This window comes from Barbatula barbatula (genome assembly GCF_947034865.1).
Source record: "Barbatula barbatula genome assembly, chromosome: 11".
Lineage (NCBI taxonomy): Eukaryota > Metazoa > Chordata > Actinopteri > Cypriniformes > Nemacheilidae > Barbatula > Barbatula barbatula.
The window spans coordinates 10,760,310-10,776,846 of NC_136774.1; the positions used below are offsets into that span (position 1 = coordinate 10,760,310).

Below are 16,537 nucleotides of genomic sequence, written 5' to 3' on the forward strand. Positions count from 1 at the left end.
GTGTTCTCGATATCAAGGATGAATGGAATACAGCCTTGTGCGCGTACAGAACCCACGTACGGAAGTCCCAGAAGTCTCTGTGGCTCGTTCATCCAAGATCGTTCATCAGAGGCTGCCTCGCAAGACTGGTCTCCATGAGAACACAAGTCCGTGCTTTGCATTCTCGGAATTGAGAAACGGCCAAAGTGTTTCTTCAAATAGGTTCTCCCGTAGTCAAATTACGACTGGTTCCTATTGTACGAAAAACTGGTATTTCCTGCAAGTCGCTCCGGAACTATAAAATCGTTCCTGAGGTGCAAAAGCCCCCATTGTGAAACCCTGTATCTTCATATTTCTAGATATAATGTTTTTCACTGCACTGTAAACAATTTCTGTAGAAATTACTGTATTACTGGCAGCAGTACGCTGGCCCAGAATGCTTTGCATGACGCTGTTATTTTATCGTTTTTTTCTGTAAAGATAAAGACCTTGTCAATGTTTAATATTCATTTATCTTTGAACAAACGGTTGCCAATAAATTAGATAAATATAAATCTACAGTAAGTTACAGGCAACTAGCTGCATAACTACAGCAATAACGTTTACAGTGTGGATTTTGCAATTCTCTAACCATTAAAAAGTAATAAACATTCTTGTCAACTTTGACAGAGTGTTCATTAATTTACAAGTACAGTGTTTTTTCCATTTTCTGAAAACAGCGAATTTGAACCAGAGTGAAACCAGAATGAATTCCAAATGTAAATGTTTATATTGTTCATACTGTAGCTCTATGCCAATAAAGAGAACATTGTGACACACAATGACAATCATTTTATTTGTAAGTTTTACACATAAATGTAACATACAGAAGAGACGTAACTCATCCAGGAGTAATTGTGTATGTTGAGTTAATATAATCTTACACAATAATATGAATAATGTAAAACCTATTCTTGGAACTTTATTTACAGTGAAAAACTCCATATTTTACAAAACAAAAAACTGAAATGAAAGACATTTACATAAAACTTATACTCTATTTTTGATTTGTGCATGTTAAACACTCCGATCTGTTATTTTGGTATCACTTTAGATTAGGGCCCAATTCTCACATATCAAATAGTTGTTTATTAGTATGCTTATTGGCTGTTTATTATTACGTATAAAGCACATAATGCCTTATTTTGCATGATTTTATTCTGTATACTTATCACACCTAATCCTAACAACCAAGCAATAATTAGAAGAGGCAAAAGTTGTAGTTAATAGTTAGTTAGTAATGAGTATAGGTCCCTAATCTAAAGTGAGACCGTTACTGTAGTTAAAGCGGCTATATGTACAGATGTTCATAAATTAGTTGCTTTTTATAGCCAATTTGTGAAGAGTTAAAAAAACTAGAACTTTCCTGATTTCCTAGTTTGTTTACGAAAGCCTGTAGTCTAATTTTTAAAGGGAAATTTCATCCAAAAATGATTTTGAAATCCCGAAAACCAGAGATGTGATTTCTGAATTTTTGGGTGAACTATCCCTTTAAGGACTCACATTTTTGCCTGGAAAATCCAAGAGATGTCTATGCATGATCCCGAGAGCCTTGCCTTAATTTTGTAACATCTCATCTTTCAACGTGATGTGGGTGTATCACGTTCAATCACTGTTTTAGCTGAATCAAGCTTGTGTCACTATGAAGTGTTTGGATGCTGGCTGCAATTCACTTTACTCCCACCTGTGTCACTAATAAGTAAGTGATATTATTACACAAACAGAAGGAAAAAGAGAAAGCATTCTTCCATAAATTGTGTACAATGATTACAAATTCTTGTTTGTTTCTGTAGAATGTTTTTTACCTTTACCTACAGACAAGTGGTATATAATTTGGGGTCCCGATCATGAACAACATAAATCTGAGAAGTCCCATTTTCTCACCTTTTTGTCCTCAAACATTTTAGGTCAGAAAATAATAGATATTCCCAAATCATGAGCACTCATCTCAGAGAACTCACTATGCACCCTCTCAGCTCAGCCACCATACCACCACCTTGGAACAGGGATTGAAACATTCGAAAACATGAATGAAACAGGCTCAACCTGATTTTGCCAAGTGGTTGATGTCCTCAGGGCAACATATTTTCTTGACCTAATGACAACATTTTTATAAATAAAACCTAAACCTGCCCCAAACCCCAACCCTAACCATAACTGATAAGTGAAATGATAAGTGAAAAACAATGGTCTAGAAGCACCTAATCCTGGCTGTAAGATTAAATTTAAAATAAACTGTAAACTTATTTCAGAAATCTGATTGGTTGATTTAAATGTTGTCCCAGGGTCAACATGACGTTGCCCTAAGGACATAAACCATACGGCAAAAACAGGAGAGCCAATGAAACAGTATCTGATATTAGACCCAAAACATCACTGTCCCACAAACTGAATATTGTAGGTAAGCTGATGACCATTGTCCCAGGCATATAGCACCTTCTCTTTAGGATTGTAGTCCACTTGGGTCACAAAGGCGTACTCGTTGGTGAACGTCAGATGTGGAGTGGCCTCCGTGTTCGTGTGTGTGTCATATGCATACGAAACCTCGCCCTCCTTCTGATTGTAGATGTCGATGGCGTACAGTACGCCACACACAATGAAGCAGTTTCCATAGGAGTTGCGCTTCAGTCCGGTCCTCCAGGTGGTTTCCTTCTTCATGGAGAGGTCACCTGGGTCCAGCTTGCTGATGACGATGACCTCGTTCTGCGAGTAGTCGTAATCCATCGCTGGGTAGATTACCCAGAGTCCGCTTTCATCCACGGCAAAATCGATGTCCGAATGACCTCTCCATTTCCAGGGTGTGGTGTCCTCGTAGACCGCGTCATGAAGCAGAGTCCAAGCCGCTACATAGCGCATTCGCAAATTGTATTTGATGATGTTTTTGGTGAAGGCTCTGTTATAGTATAAGGCTCCGTTGTAGACCACATGGCCCGTTCCTATCCAGTTGTAGGGAAGCTTGTAGAGGTTACTCCAGCGACCTGTGATTGAAGATATGGAACAGATCAAAAGATGAAGATATGATCTATAGATATTTATACAGTTGCTTGTCCTTACCTTGTTTAAAGTTTTCCAGATTTCTAAACTCCACAAGGTTATTTCCATAGTAGTAGTTTGTCACATAGATCTTGTTGTCCTTCGCCATTGGATCTTTCATCCAGGCTCCTTCATTTCGTCCATAGCTGTGATGCTTATCTGGCCTCTCCACAGATCCGATGGTGCCTTCACAATCTAGAGATTTACCTTTTTAAAGAACAAAAGGGTCCTTAATGACATATCTTTTTTTTTAAATAAAGAACAATTAAACTGGCTTTGGTCTCTCAACTTGGCCAAACTGGTCTTTTGAGATATTTTGTGTCTATGGAAGACGATGTGGGGCCAATGTTGTTTGGTTACCAACATTCTTTAAATTATCTTCTTTTGTGATCTGCTGATGGAAAAAAGTCATACAGGTTTGGAATGACATAGGGGTGAGTAAATGGTGGCATAATGTTCATTTTTTCACTAGAAATGTAGAAAGTCAAAATATATTGTACCCGCTTTATGTAAGTTGACTCTTCCTCCATTGGGTTTTCTATCTGTGGAGTTCAGTTCGACAGTCTCCATGTCTACCATCTTCTCTAGTGCTGGTGTGGACATGGTTGAGTTTATGATGAGAGCTTCATGACTGATGGTTGCTAGTGTGGTGCTTGTGGTTGTCATAGTAACAAGTGTACTGGTGGTGGTTGTTGTTGGAGGTACAGTCGAAATGATTTTAGGATCTTCCAGCTCAGAACTCCTCTTGTCCTCAGGTTGGCGGACAGCATGAGCTCTGGCTGGGTTTTCTGAAGAAGAAAAAAAATCAGAGGAGGGAGAGATAATCGCAAAGCCAGATTACAAGCCTTGTTCTGTTCAAGCATTCGTATTCCTCCGCCTCACATCAAAGGAATTATTAATCAGATGTTACACTTGACGAAACTTCCTGCATTGTAACCCAGTCTCTGCCTACAATGTTTGGATTCAACATTCCTAAACTGAGCCCATTTCATCTCATGCCATGTACAACAGATCCCCGTAAAACAATACGAGAGGAGAGACCCTAATCTGAGCTTTCTCTTCCTGCACTCTAGGACTGTCTGGAACATTAAACAAGAGACATAAGTGTATCAGGACAAAACACAGTTTCTGTCATACAAGGACACCATCAGAACCATCGGTGTAAAAGTTTTGTTTTGGAAAGAATATTTTCTATTCACAGCATGCAATCATTTTACATTTTGATTAAAGTAGAATTTAGCTGAAATTGCACAAAAAAACATTAGAAATACATGCGAGTTTGGGGACAGATTTGTCAACTATTGTGTGTAAAGGTGTTTAAGAGCTAAAGGAACCATTTGGTCTAATTAGGATTTATTGTTTTCTAAAATAAAATCTTCCTACATAATGTGAAGAACATTAAATGAAATATATAATCTTCATCTGTAAAGGGATAGTTTATAAAAATGAACTGACTCCCGTAGTATTTATTTTCCTTACTATGGCAGTTTATAGGGGACGCGATCTGTTACTGGTTACTGACATTTTTCTATTGTGTTTAGCAGAACAAAGACATTTATTCAGGTTTGGAAAAACCAGAGGGTGAGTAAATAATGACAGGATTTTTGTTTTTGGGTGATTTATCTCTTAAATATTAAGCAGGGAAGGCCATGTGAAAAACTGTGTAACATTGCTTGATATTGAGAACTGAAATGTTTTTCCAAGTTCAACTCATTGATTTGATTAATGAATTCCATTAACAGCCCAATAGAATGTTCACAGTGCTATTTTACAGACTTTTAATATGATGCAAATTGGTAAGGCTGTTATCCTGAAAGCTTTGATAGTTGAAGCCCCCAATCACTTTATAAAGAGCTTCACCAGAACATATTTTTTGGTTCTATGAAAGAACGACAGACGGGTTTGGAAGAACACGAGGGTGAATAAAACAGATTTAAACATTTTTGGGCGACCTAACCAGAGAACAACTTTTCCAAACAAGACTTCCCAGAAAAGGTGTTAATACATGCCCTAAAACTCAAACCAATCCATATTTATAGTCTAGAAAAATTCTCTCAACACCCCAGATCTCAAATCCAGATTAATAAAAAGTAAATCTCTGTATCCAACCATGAGCTATTCTGGTGTGCTAAACGCCCAAAGTATTTTAACAAGGAGTCAAATATACGAGTGAGGGCATTATTGAAGACTTTTATAGAGGATATTTTGGAGATCCAGTCTTGCTTATGAGGTGCCATTAGGAGATTAGGGGCTTGTGAAATATAAACAATAAGGGTCTCTAAGCTTTCTGCTCCCATACCTCCAGTAACTTTTAATTGTTGTTGACTTGTAAAGGATTTTAACCGGGTGACCTCACAGCGCAATACAGGTGCAGGAGAGTGTTTAAGAACCATAGGTCATAAAAAAGTGCAGGTGCAAACAATGTGCTTATATCTCAAATTCCTTAAAATCATTAAATAAAAAACAAAGTCTATGCAAAAATAAATAGCTGAAACTGATGTTTACATTTTCTGTGAAGGATGTGATTTGAATCAGTGGTGTCATTAAAACCTTAAGAAATACAAAATACCTTAAATAACCATTAATAATTAAAAAACCCAACTACTCTGTACATTAAGATCTTTTACCTTCAACTTTATGAGGTGGTTTCAAAAACATGGATTGATCAACAGTATGTACTGAATGACATATCTCTATATACCTCTCTCTCCTCTTCCAGCTGAATAGGTCTCGGTGTCATCTCCCTTAGAAGCCTTGTAGTATGTGATCCCCCTTATGACACCAGTCTGGTGGCCCAGGGTCTTGGTTTTGGTGGTGGGGTCTGGCTTTGCTGCTTTCGCTGGTTTGGCAGGGGTCTCTTTCTTGGGCTTCACTGGTTTGTCTTTGGGCAGTTTTGGTGGAGGTTTGACCGCTGGGGGCTTCTTGTTGGGCGGTTTTACAACCTCCTTGGCTTTTTTATTTTCTGTGCCCTGAAATCAATTGAAAATACGGTAATTTTATGTTTGTGTAAATGGGATGGTGCAAACGATGTTGTGTCACACCTGTGCTTTATTGTCGTGGGCTGCGTCTTTCTGCAGTAGCTGTAGACTCAGACCGGAGATCTCCTTCTTGATGCTGACCATGATGTCAGAGTAGTTCTCGTATCCCTTCAGTTGATTGGACAGATTCAAAACGCTATCCCTCACAAAATCATTTTCCCGTGTAAGGTTTGTCTTTATGGTCTGAGAAAAAACACAGTTGCATTAGGATTAATAGCTTGAAGCTTGATAGATGTTTTATATTTGATATACAACTGGTTACCTCTTCTAATGTGTTCATCTGAGCCACCACCTTGTTCATGTAAGCGTGGACCTTCATCAGATCCATGCTGTACAACGTTCCTTCCAGTAGATCCACCATTGAATGGAGCTAGACAGAAACACGTTAAAATGAAAGACGTTTGTCTGAGCTGTAAATCTGTCATCGGTAACTAACAGTTGTAATAGATTTCAAGCTTCAAGCCCTAAAAATGTCTTCACCTGCAACACTGTACACAGGTGTCCTTACTGTTAACTGAACTGTAAAAACATTTTTGACTATTTAGGGTGTGATGTTACATGCAACTTTTGACCCATTTGACACTCTTTTAATTTAATAAGAAACTCTTGGAATGATTATACTGTTTTATTATTTAGATTGAGTAGTTGCTAAATGAAACAGTAAATATGTCCTATGGTTGGACAGCCAACCTTATGCCATTTTACATTATAAATGTGAATATCACACCTTAGGACACATGTACGGTTTGTCCCATATATAGTTAATATGTACATTTCCTTTTTATTTCATAATTAATGCATAATATTGATATATATATATATATATACAGTCTATGAAAGTCAATGAGCACATGTACAAAGATTATGCTGAAGACTTCAATTGTGGATTTCTGACAGGTAATTGTCAGAAATGGTTTAGACAGAACCCAGATGCAGGCAAACGAAGGGTTAACTTAGAAAACTATTAAATCAACAAACCCACAAGGGGGAAACCGTGAACAAAACAAACACTTCCCACGAGGGGGACAAAATGAACAAAGTCCTTAGGAAAATGAAATAATAAGTCCACAAACTCTGAAACTGAAGCATGAAACAGCACGCCATGACAGCTTAGACAAAAAATTTGACAATGACCCGACACTGAACAGAGGGAAACTGGGGCTATATAAAGGGAGACACTAACGAGGAGTAATTGCATGGGGAGAGTGGCAACAAGTGATGGGAATAAAACCCTAACGGGAGTGAAGAAGAAAACACTGAGCAGGTGATGGAACACTAAAGGAAAGATTGACCGGGGACGGTGACAAGACTAAACACTAATTGTAAGACTAACAGAGAAACAAGGGCAGGGCTGAGAGACATGACAGGAGGACACGTGGTACCAAGTAGCAACAAAAGCCACTTGTCTCCACACATAACAACAAAATGTGGCAATGTCATGACTCTGCCCACAGAGCTAGAAAACTCGAGACGGGAAGGACAGAGTCCTGGCAGGTAATATTATTTTCAGTGGAAATCAACAGCAATTGAAGCTGATTTAATTTCCCCACTAATGTAGCTCACTTATGTTCATATGTCATGTGTTCGATCCCTGGAAACACACATACTGTTTTTCGTTTACTTGTTTTCTTACCTTTAGAAGTTCAGGAGCTTGTTTCTTCAGTTTCTCTGTTCTCCATTCATTCTCACATGGGTTCAGTGAGGAGGGAGGAGCCGTGCAGGAGCATTTACAGTCAGAGCCTGAGCTCACCGTCTCCACGCTGTAAAAGTCATCCACTCGTAAGCTTCCGTCACGGAGCCGGTTGCACGCTTCAATGCTCAGCGGTCTCATCACGCACTTACAGCGGCAGTCTGAGCCTTCAGATGTCATTCTCACTGGCTCAATATCACCAAAAATCTGTGAAAGAGAAAAAATGAAAATGTAAAGCAAATGGCTGAGAAATATACGCTACATTTACATAAGTATGGGGAAGCCCAGGATTCTCTAGGCCACTTAATTTCAGACAAATCTATTGTAAGTTTTTTTTCTCTTCCTTTAGTTTTAATAAGACAGAATGGATTTGACAGGAAGGTATGGGGTGGAGAGAGAGGAGCAGAATTTGGCACAGGACCTTGAGCTGGGATTCAAACTCTGGAGGCACAATGCCATATGTTGGAATGCTGCTGGTTGTTTTCTGATGAATGGTTTCCACAAAGCCCAGCTCTGAACCCAATTAACACATTGGGATGAATTGAAATGGCAGCAGTGAGCCAGACCCCATTACCCATCAGTGCCTGACCTCCCTGATGCTCTTGTGTCTGAATGGCAGCACATGCCTGCAGTCATGTTCCAACATTTAGTGGAAAACCTTTCCAGAATGAAAATTGTTACAGCAGCAAAGAGAGAACCATCTCCCTACTGATGCCCATGATTTAGAACTTAAACAATTGAACACACATGGGTGGTGTTTTGGCACAAATCATGAAATATAGCCCTAATACGTTTATTTTATCATTTATCATTAATTGGGAAGCACATTATTTTACAGTCCTGTTTCCCATGTACATACTGTGTACTTGATACAGTAAATATAATAATTGGGTAATAACTGAGTAATAACTAGGTACTATCCCTGAACCTACCTATAAACCTAAACTTGTACGAAGTAGTTACCTTATACTTCCTAGCACTTTCTTAAGTAAGTACACTGTAAGTACACTATAGGTACACGTACTATAAAATAAAGTGCAACCATTCATTGACATTTCAGCAGAAAAAACAATAGAGAGGGAGAAATGAATGTAGTACTCCGGAATACCAGAAATCCCAAAGTACCAAATTTAGGGGTGTCATGATATTAGATTTTTAGACATTTAACTCTTTCACGTCCATCTTAAATCATCAGTTTAAAGCCTTTCTACACAAAACCGATTTTACCCTGAACCGCTAAACAGATATGGCCTCCTGGTGTGAACCCCGATGTGCTGGAAGTGATCAGCCGTCACACTCCAGCCCCTGAGAACATCACTGCAATGAAACCTTACCAGTCCCTATAACATTTGCCCACTATTTGAACTCACCACAACTCTTTCCCAGTGGATTGTGTGCCGTTGTACAACCCGTTTAAAGGCTTATCGGTTATTCCATGTGACACAAAACACTCAAGACAAAATCTATCCATAAAGCCAGATTTTATGAATCAAGACTCCCCAAACTTATAAGAAGATACAGTAAACTATTCCTTCTCCCTTTCCTCACATGCACGCATCTGTTGTCAGTTAAAGCTAGCCTGACCAGAAAAATGACTTTTACCATGGCGCTGACTTTGAAGATGGCCTGGGGCTTGAAATTCTCATAAATTCTGCACAGGGATGGGACCAGGGTGGATTTGCACCTTCTCCTATAAACAACTTACTTCTCAACCACATCCTCTTCCAGTACCTCACAGTTTGACAGAGCATTGCTCATTTTCAAAACAACGGCCTTCCATTGTCTCTGCTTTTACACATGAATATCATTTACAGAGCTATTTGTGCCATAAAGCAATAATTGAAGTAATATTAAGCTTCATAAATGCCAGGTGTCTTTGAATATAGAAGCTGACCATATATGGCGCTACGGTCTGTTTGATGCCGGCCATATGTACTTCAAAAGCTGCAGAACTGACATTAACAGAGAATATAAATCGAGCTCTATGAACGGTAGCAGTAAAATCTTAAGGAATATGTGGAGCCGAAACCCACAAAACAAACTAATTTGGAATGACGACAAACGGTTAAGGAAATGTAATGATGCACAGATGTGCAGCTTTATCAGACTGACCAAACTCTTGGAGATGTGGAGTACGCAAGACCTGTCCCGAACAATTAGATCCCCGAGCTAAATGAGGCTGCCTAGGGGGTAGCCATTTGTAATGCCCATTCAAGAACTATTAAGGATTGCCTTGCTGTGATTATGGGTAGGTACTTGTGACCTGCAAAATATTTGCGTAAAGTAAAGGCGGCCTGGCAGATTTTGTTGCAATAACTAGTATTTACTTGCAATTCTGTGTATCTCTACACATTCTGTTGTTGTTTACAGTCGATCAGGGACTATCTTCTCCAGTGGAAGGAAGACTTGATTTTACTTTATGCAGGTTGCATTTATACAATTTTTGGGCTTTAATATTTGTATTGCGTGGTAACCGTTTATAAAAGCAATATTGTACTCGAGGCTAGTGATTTATCATGAATAGATCACAGCTGAAGGGCGATGTCATGAAAGCACAGCTTCTGGTACCTTATTACTTACATATATATATATATGCACATTTATAAAATATAGTAAAATATAATACGACGATAACAGAGACTAAACATGCTAAATATGAATTAATTAAGTACTTATTTCTTTAACAGAATAAATGAATACAATTAATAAATAATGCTGTTTAATTTACACTTTTTATGTTTCCATCAAAAGTTACACATTTCAATAAGTAACAACACATTTTGCATAAAACATTTGTAAATAAAGCATGCTTTCCATCCAGTGGGTCAAAGAGAAGAAAACTGTAACTTGCTGATAAACTTGCACCAAACATCACTAATAAAATAAAAATAATCTCTAATAGGAGAACTGAATAGTGTCTTTTTAATGAATAATTGATACAATGAATAATAAACGAATAATATTACAATATATAATACAAACCTACAAATAAATATTTATCCAACTCAATTAAACAATTTTTATGTGTATTTTAGAATATATACACATCTTGGCGCATTCTGCGTTTTTGATAAGATATCCCAAAATGCGCATAAAAATGGGGAGATTGAAACATTACTAATAAACTAAAATAATGAATATTCTTATTAATAACACAATTCAGACGACACATCATAAAATGGTTTGTTTGATTTTTAATCAGGCACAACATAAAGTACATCGAAGATTTTTCTGCCAATAGTCCCTCAGGCGACATCACCTACAACATCGGACAGAAATTGAGTTCTTCTTCCTTCTAACAGTAGCTCTCATGCTCAAAAACTGATAGCCCAAAGCTGTCATTTATCACCAATGACATTTAGAGATCCCTGTAAATTCTTCACCCTAGCACATGTGGAACAGCTTACAGACAGTGAAAAGAATTCAACATATCAGAAATTCTTCATTATAAGATCTGTTGGGGTGTCTGTCTTGGTGCTTTTGAGACCCCAGGTTGTCTGATCTTGGTAAAAAGGCGCTATATATTTCCAGAATACTAAATAGCAACAAATCCCACCACACAATTAAATACATTCTACATGATGTCATCGAAAGATTCATTTCGAGGTAATCTGATCTAACATGTAGTCATGAAATTATGACATGAATTTTGAGACTTTTTTTTCATGGTAATTAAATCAATATGACTGTTGAATAACTGCATGACAGCTGTTGAAAGCAATATTTTAGGTTAAACTTAATCATAAAGTTAAAGCCAATCTATCTATCTTTTATTCACCTCTATGATGTTCTTTCTTCTGCAGAACACAGACGAAGATAGTTTGGTAACACTTTGTATTAAGGCACCCTTTATAAAGCATTTATAAATGTGTTCATTAATGAAGTCATTAACAAATGCATTATGAAGCAGTTATAACTGCATGAATAAAAAGAGGGATTCTAATGAAATACCTGCCAAATAGTAAACCATTTTAACTCACATCTTATAAATGCTTAATACATTTATTTATTCAACATTTATTCGACTCGAAAGCAGATTCATTATTATCTTGATGTTCTTGGCAATATAGGCTGTGAGACTAGACACTGTAGGGTTTTATGTTTTTTTCTCACTATTTGGAAGGTATTTGGTTAGAATCCCCCTTTTTATTCATGCAGTTATAACTGCTTTATAATGCATGCGTCAATTACTTATTAATCATTAATGATCACATTTATAAATGCTTCATAAAGGGTACCTTAATGTAAAATGTTACCGATATTTTTAAGAATGTTGGTAACCAAATAATATCTTATGGACAAAAAACTACTGAGACATTTATCAAAATATCATCATATGCAGGTTTTCAATGACCTGACGGTGAATAAAGGATGACCGGATATTCGGGTAAACTATAGAAACGAATATATCGGTTATTATGAGTGATTACTAGACCAACAAGTTTCCATTTAATTGGAAATAAACTTGACTGACAGATAAAAAGCAGTTTGATTGTCTTTCTGGAGACTAAACTAAGCTAATCATGCATTTGCATGACAACCACACAATGAAACACACAGGGTGTCTTATAAAAACGGAGCTACCGTCAGCTTGAAGTGGAAGGTTTTAATAAATCCGTGCTGTTCTATTGTGTAAGCTCAGCCTGATGGGCAAGTGGGTCTAATTTAAGGACATTAAAAAGCTTCAGTCTGTCAGTAATTTCTCAAAAACACATTCCGTTGAATGGTTTTCCTTTTTTTAAATGCATTTATTAGGTGAAAAGTCTTGTAACACTTGCAAACATACTCCCACGAACTTACAGCGTCTATGCCCTACAGGGCTCTGACAATGTGATCCCTTGTTATCAGGAATGAAAGAGTGTGTTATGGAAATTTTGTTGTCTGTATCTTGCATCAAGACTTAGTTCTTTGTACGCTCTGCATAGGTTCATTGGCAATTTTTCCCTACACATCTACTTTTGCTGTCAGCATCTATGGGTGCAATATTCACTGGGAAAGAATCCTTACGTTCAACTTGACTGTAGGAAACCCAGAGGAGACACAGAACATCTATTCTTATCACATAAAGTATACGACAATTTAACAAATGGCATTCCAACTGTTACGTGTCATGAAAACAAACACGTCTGTTATCTAAACCTGCTAAACAGACATTTGGTCTTACTGTACCAGCGCACCTCGCAAGCCACCAAACAGGGAATGCTTAGATAAGATAATTGTTTTTCCAAAAATACTTGGCAGCAGCAGTTGTCAACATTGGCTGTGTTCCTGAAAAGGCCTCTTAACCCAATAACCCCATGCCTGGTGATGTAGTTCAGTTTATGAGGGTACTTTCTAATCTAAGTCTTTGAAATGACCCCCAAGTTTATGGCTTGATTTCAAGATGATCCCACACTATAAAAACACTGGAAGCTGTCTTGAGCGTTCTGAAATTTCAAAGATGAATCGCTTTGATGTGCGACAGCGGTCACAGTTCATATCTAATGTGTGCCTTTATTATTCTTTGGGACGGATAAACTAAAATTTGATCTAAATGAAAACAATTAATCCATCATATCTACTATCCTTACAAAACATGTCAGCGTACAAGACTCATTTTATGAATTTAATCCATTTTTTTGCGCAATCCCAGACTAAGACAAAATAATGGATTTGGATCTGAAGACACAGCTAGACCTTTCCATCATATACACACACACACACACACACAGCATTAGAAGATACGTGTCAATAAGCTTAGTGAGTACTTGTTGATTTTGGGGACACACATCCACATTCCAGCAGAGCGTGTTTACGTGTCACAACCTTTAATAGCCAAAAGATGGCTGAGAACCATAAACAGACGGTAGATGTATAACAGATTCAGTATTTCAGATGATCTGATCAAAGACTGTAGCAGACTATCTTAAAGTGATAGATCACCCAGAAAATATTGATTAACCCTCTTCAAACATGTTTGACTTTCTTTCTTCTGCAGAACACAAAAGAAGATATATTATGTTATAGAGAATTATTCCTTTAAAGAGCTTTATCATACTCACTTCCGGTTATGGGCATTGCTGCTTTAATATCTATGATATCTAGTAAATATCATACTTGTATTATACTTAAAAATAATTGCTTAGAAACCAGCAGTCTGCAGCACCAGCTGCGAAGTCCGCGACACTGGCAAATAAACTCCAACCAAACATCATCTACTGTGGTACAGACAGCAGGTTCCAACTGCGCAGGCCGGTCAGCAGTTACCCATAGAAGAGGCACCAAACGGCCACATTTTTCTCACCACATAACCAATGTATTTCCTGTTCAGAAATAAACACCAAGGTCGAAGATCGTGTTTTATGTAAATTTCTGTACAAGGAAATATTGGCAATATTGCAGCATTTTGAGGCTCTCTGTCTGGTCTGGATTAAAATGGTCGCCCTGAAAGATCTGGACATCGCCTATGATGGTCACCATTACCATGACCGCTCAGTACAAGCTGTGACGATGTCAATGGGATACAGATGTTCCCAGATATTCCCAGTTTAAATCCTGCGGTAGAAGTGTTTTATATACAGGAACTGCTGGGTTGGCATTGTGTGAGGTAATGCCCAAAGCAACTACAACCAACAGAGAGCAATATTAACAGGACACACCGGTTGACCTTTCATTGCCTCCCTTTTTATATAGCATCATCCTCATAGTTTTTCATCCCTCTATCATTATCTCAATTCGTACTCTCCAAATGATCTCTCAAAGGGAGTGTATTTACTCATCCCTCCAGCAAACATTTCTACGACTGGCATTATTTCCAAGATCCAGGTTTTTGGGTGTAAACTGACAATAGTAATAAAATAGATAAATAAAATGAATGTAAATCAATACCGTTGCTTAAAACAATGCAATACATTGTAGCTCTCACAGGATTTTCAGCTAACTAGTAATATGATTTGTTATCAAAGCCATGTATATGCTTTTTAACCCTCTCACCTCTTAACACATTAAACCAACAAAAAAGAGGCTTTAAACATTTCAAAACATAATACAATTAGTTAGGGTTACAGAGTCTGAGACACACACACACGCAGGCATGTTTCTTTGGGACTGTTCTGGATTGTTCTTAAGTGCTACAGCTGTGTAAGCAGAAATATATTGTTTTTAACCCCAGCGGACCTCTTCTCCAATTACTATACTCGGGACCAAGCCCAAAACACACTCACACACCCCATCAGAGTAGGTTTGAACCAAATGTCATGGTTTCTGATGAAATGACAGATGTCTCTGAGTCAATGACAGTAACTGGCCATCTGTCTGACTGGATCAGCAACGCCAGTTTGAAATATTGGTTTCAATCCAGATTGGCTGTAATGTTGAGGGGGAGTTACGGTTATATACAGTGAGGCGTTTTACAATGCACTTTTGCGTGAGAAATTACATTGTTTTGCTCACAGCCCTGTAGTCATTTCTGACTGCCTTATGCCAAAAGAGCTGGACTGGGTCTGAAGTAAGGTCAGAGGTCTAAAATGGCAATTAAATTATATCGCCATGACATTTTAGGGATTAAAGTTTGGAATGTTCTGGCAGTGCCAGTAGTAATTTAGGCCACGGGATATGTGCCAAAAGATGTTGCTTTCCTCTCTATTGAAGTTATTTGACTGATTTTGAAGGATATGCCCAATTACTTCCTCTCCCTTTTAACAGTAAGATATTGTGTTTATACTTGTTTACTATTGTGGTCAACCTATTACTTTACTTTTGCCAGGTTTCACACAGACAAGGCTTAGGCTAGTCCCTGACTAAAACGATTGCTTGAGCGGTCTTAACTGGACATAACTTGTGCTAAAATATCATTAAAGATGTCAGTACCTTTGTGTTGTCTCAAGATGTGCACCGTAATGCTTTACTTTAAGGCATTTAAAAAAGTGACTTAAATATCATAAATTAACTAAGGAATAGTCCTGGCTTAAACTAAGATTTATCTGTGAAACCGGGCCTTTGTGTATTACTTAATAAAATGCCAAAGAGCAAGACATACTAATATTACCATCATTTGCTACAAGTTTTGTGTTCCTAAATTCTTTATTGACAGAGATGATAAGCGAAACAAAATTTGACCTGACCTTTCATTTTATTTCACAATTGCCAGATAAAACTTGTTTGAAAAAGTTGATTACAGACACTCAAAATCAAGACTATTTTCACTGTTTTTGGAGTTTAGCTTAGTTATTACAAAGTAATCCAACATTTTAGACATTCATTTTAAATATATTAATGATAAATGCACTTGTCATGAAGCTGATAGAACCGAGCCAAAATAAACGAAAAGTCAAAACCTTCTAGACTGCGCGTAATGTGTGCGTAAATTAAACGTGTTATTCTTTTTAAGACAAACAAACATAAACATCTTACCTTGTTCAAAGCTGTTGCTTCAATGGCCAAAATTAGCACAAATGTTAAAATTCTTGCGTAGATCCACATCTTTCACTAACTATAACCAGGGTGCGCGCACACCGTTCCCCTGATGACACGATTCGGTGCGTCTGAAAGCACCTGTATCCTCAACCACAGCAGCACAGGTTCACGCTTCCGTGACTGCAGGCTGGTGCCATATAGAGCTGCGGTGTATGTTGCACAGACACATTCACTCTGTACAGATCTGTGCTGATCACGCGCACACACCCACCATCACCATCTCTAAGCATCAGTGCCAATGCAAGGCGGGGACCGCTGTCACCACTGCTGTGCCACAAGGACCTGCAGCTTTGAGCTTCAGTGC

General features: G+C 37.9%; 1 protein-coding gene across 1 annotated transcript; it reads right to left on the reverse strand.

Annotated features, from left to right (window-relative positions):
* Nucleotides 1-789: 789 nt before the first annotated feature.
* On the reverse strand, nucleotides 790-16,517 carry olfml2a (olfactomedin-like 2A). Its single transcript, XM_079467820.1, has 8 exons — nucleotides 16,171-16,517; nucleotides 7,723-7,986; nucleotides 6,352-6,459; nucleotides 6,093-6,272; nucleotides 5,753-6,020; nucleotides 3,552-3,839; nucleotides 3,073-3,258; nucleotides 790-2,996 (listed from the first exon to the last, which is right to left on the reverse strand). Exons 1-8 carry the CDS (start codon nucleotides 16,237-16,239, stop codon nucleotides 2,392-2,394), a joined length of 1,968 nt encoding a protein of 655 aa, XP_079323946.1. The 5' UTR covers nucleotides 16,240-16,517; the 3' UTR covers nucleotides 790-2,391.
* Nucleotides 16,518-16,537: the final 20 nt, after the last annotated feature.

Bases quoted from the DNA above. Each gene is read 5' to 3' on its own strand.
- olfml2a (XM_079467820.1), bottom strand. From the start codon at position 16,239: ATGTGGATCTACGCAAGAATTTTAACATTTGTGCTAATTTTGGCCATT. The intron at 6,273-6,351 runs GTAACCAGTTGT...GTTTTTTCTCAG, and splicing joins AGATGAACACATTAGAAGAG to ACCATAAAGACAAACCTTAC. The intron at 2,997-3,072 runs GTAAGGACAAGC...CTTCAATCACAG, and splicing joins TCTGGAAAACTTTAAACAAG to GTCGCTGGAGTAACCTCTAC.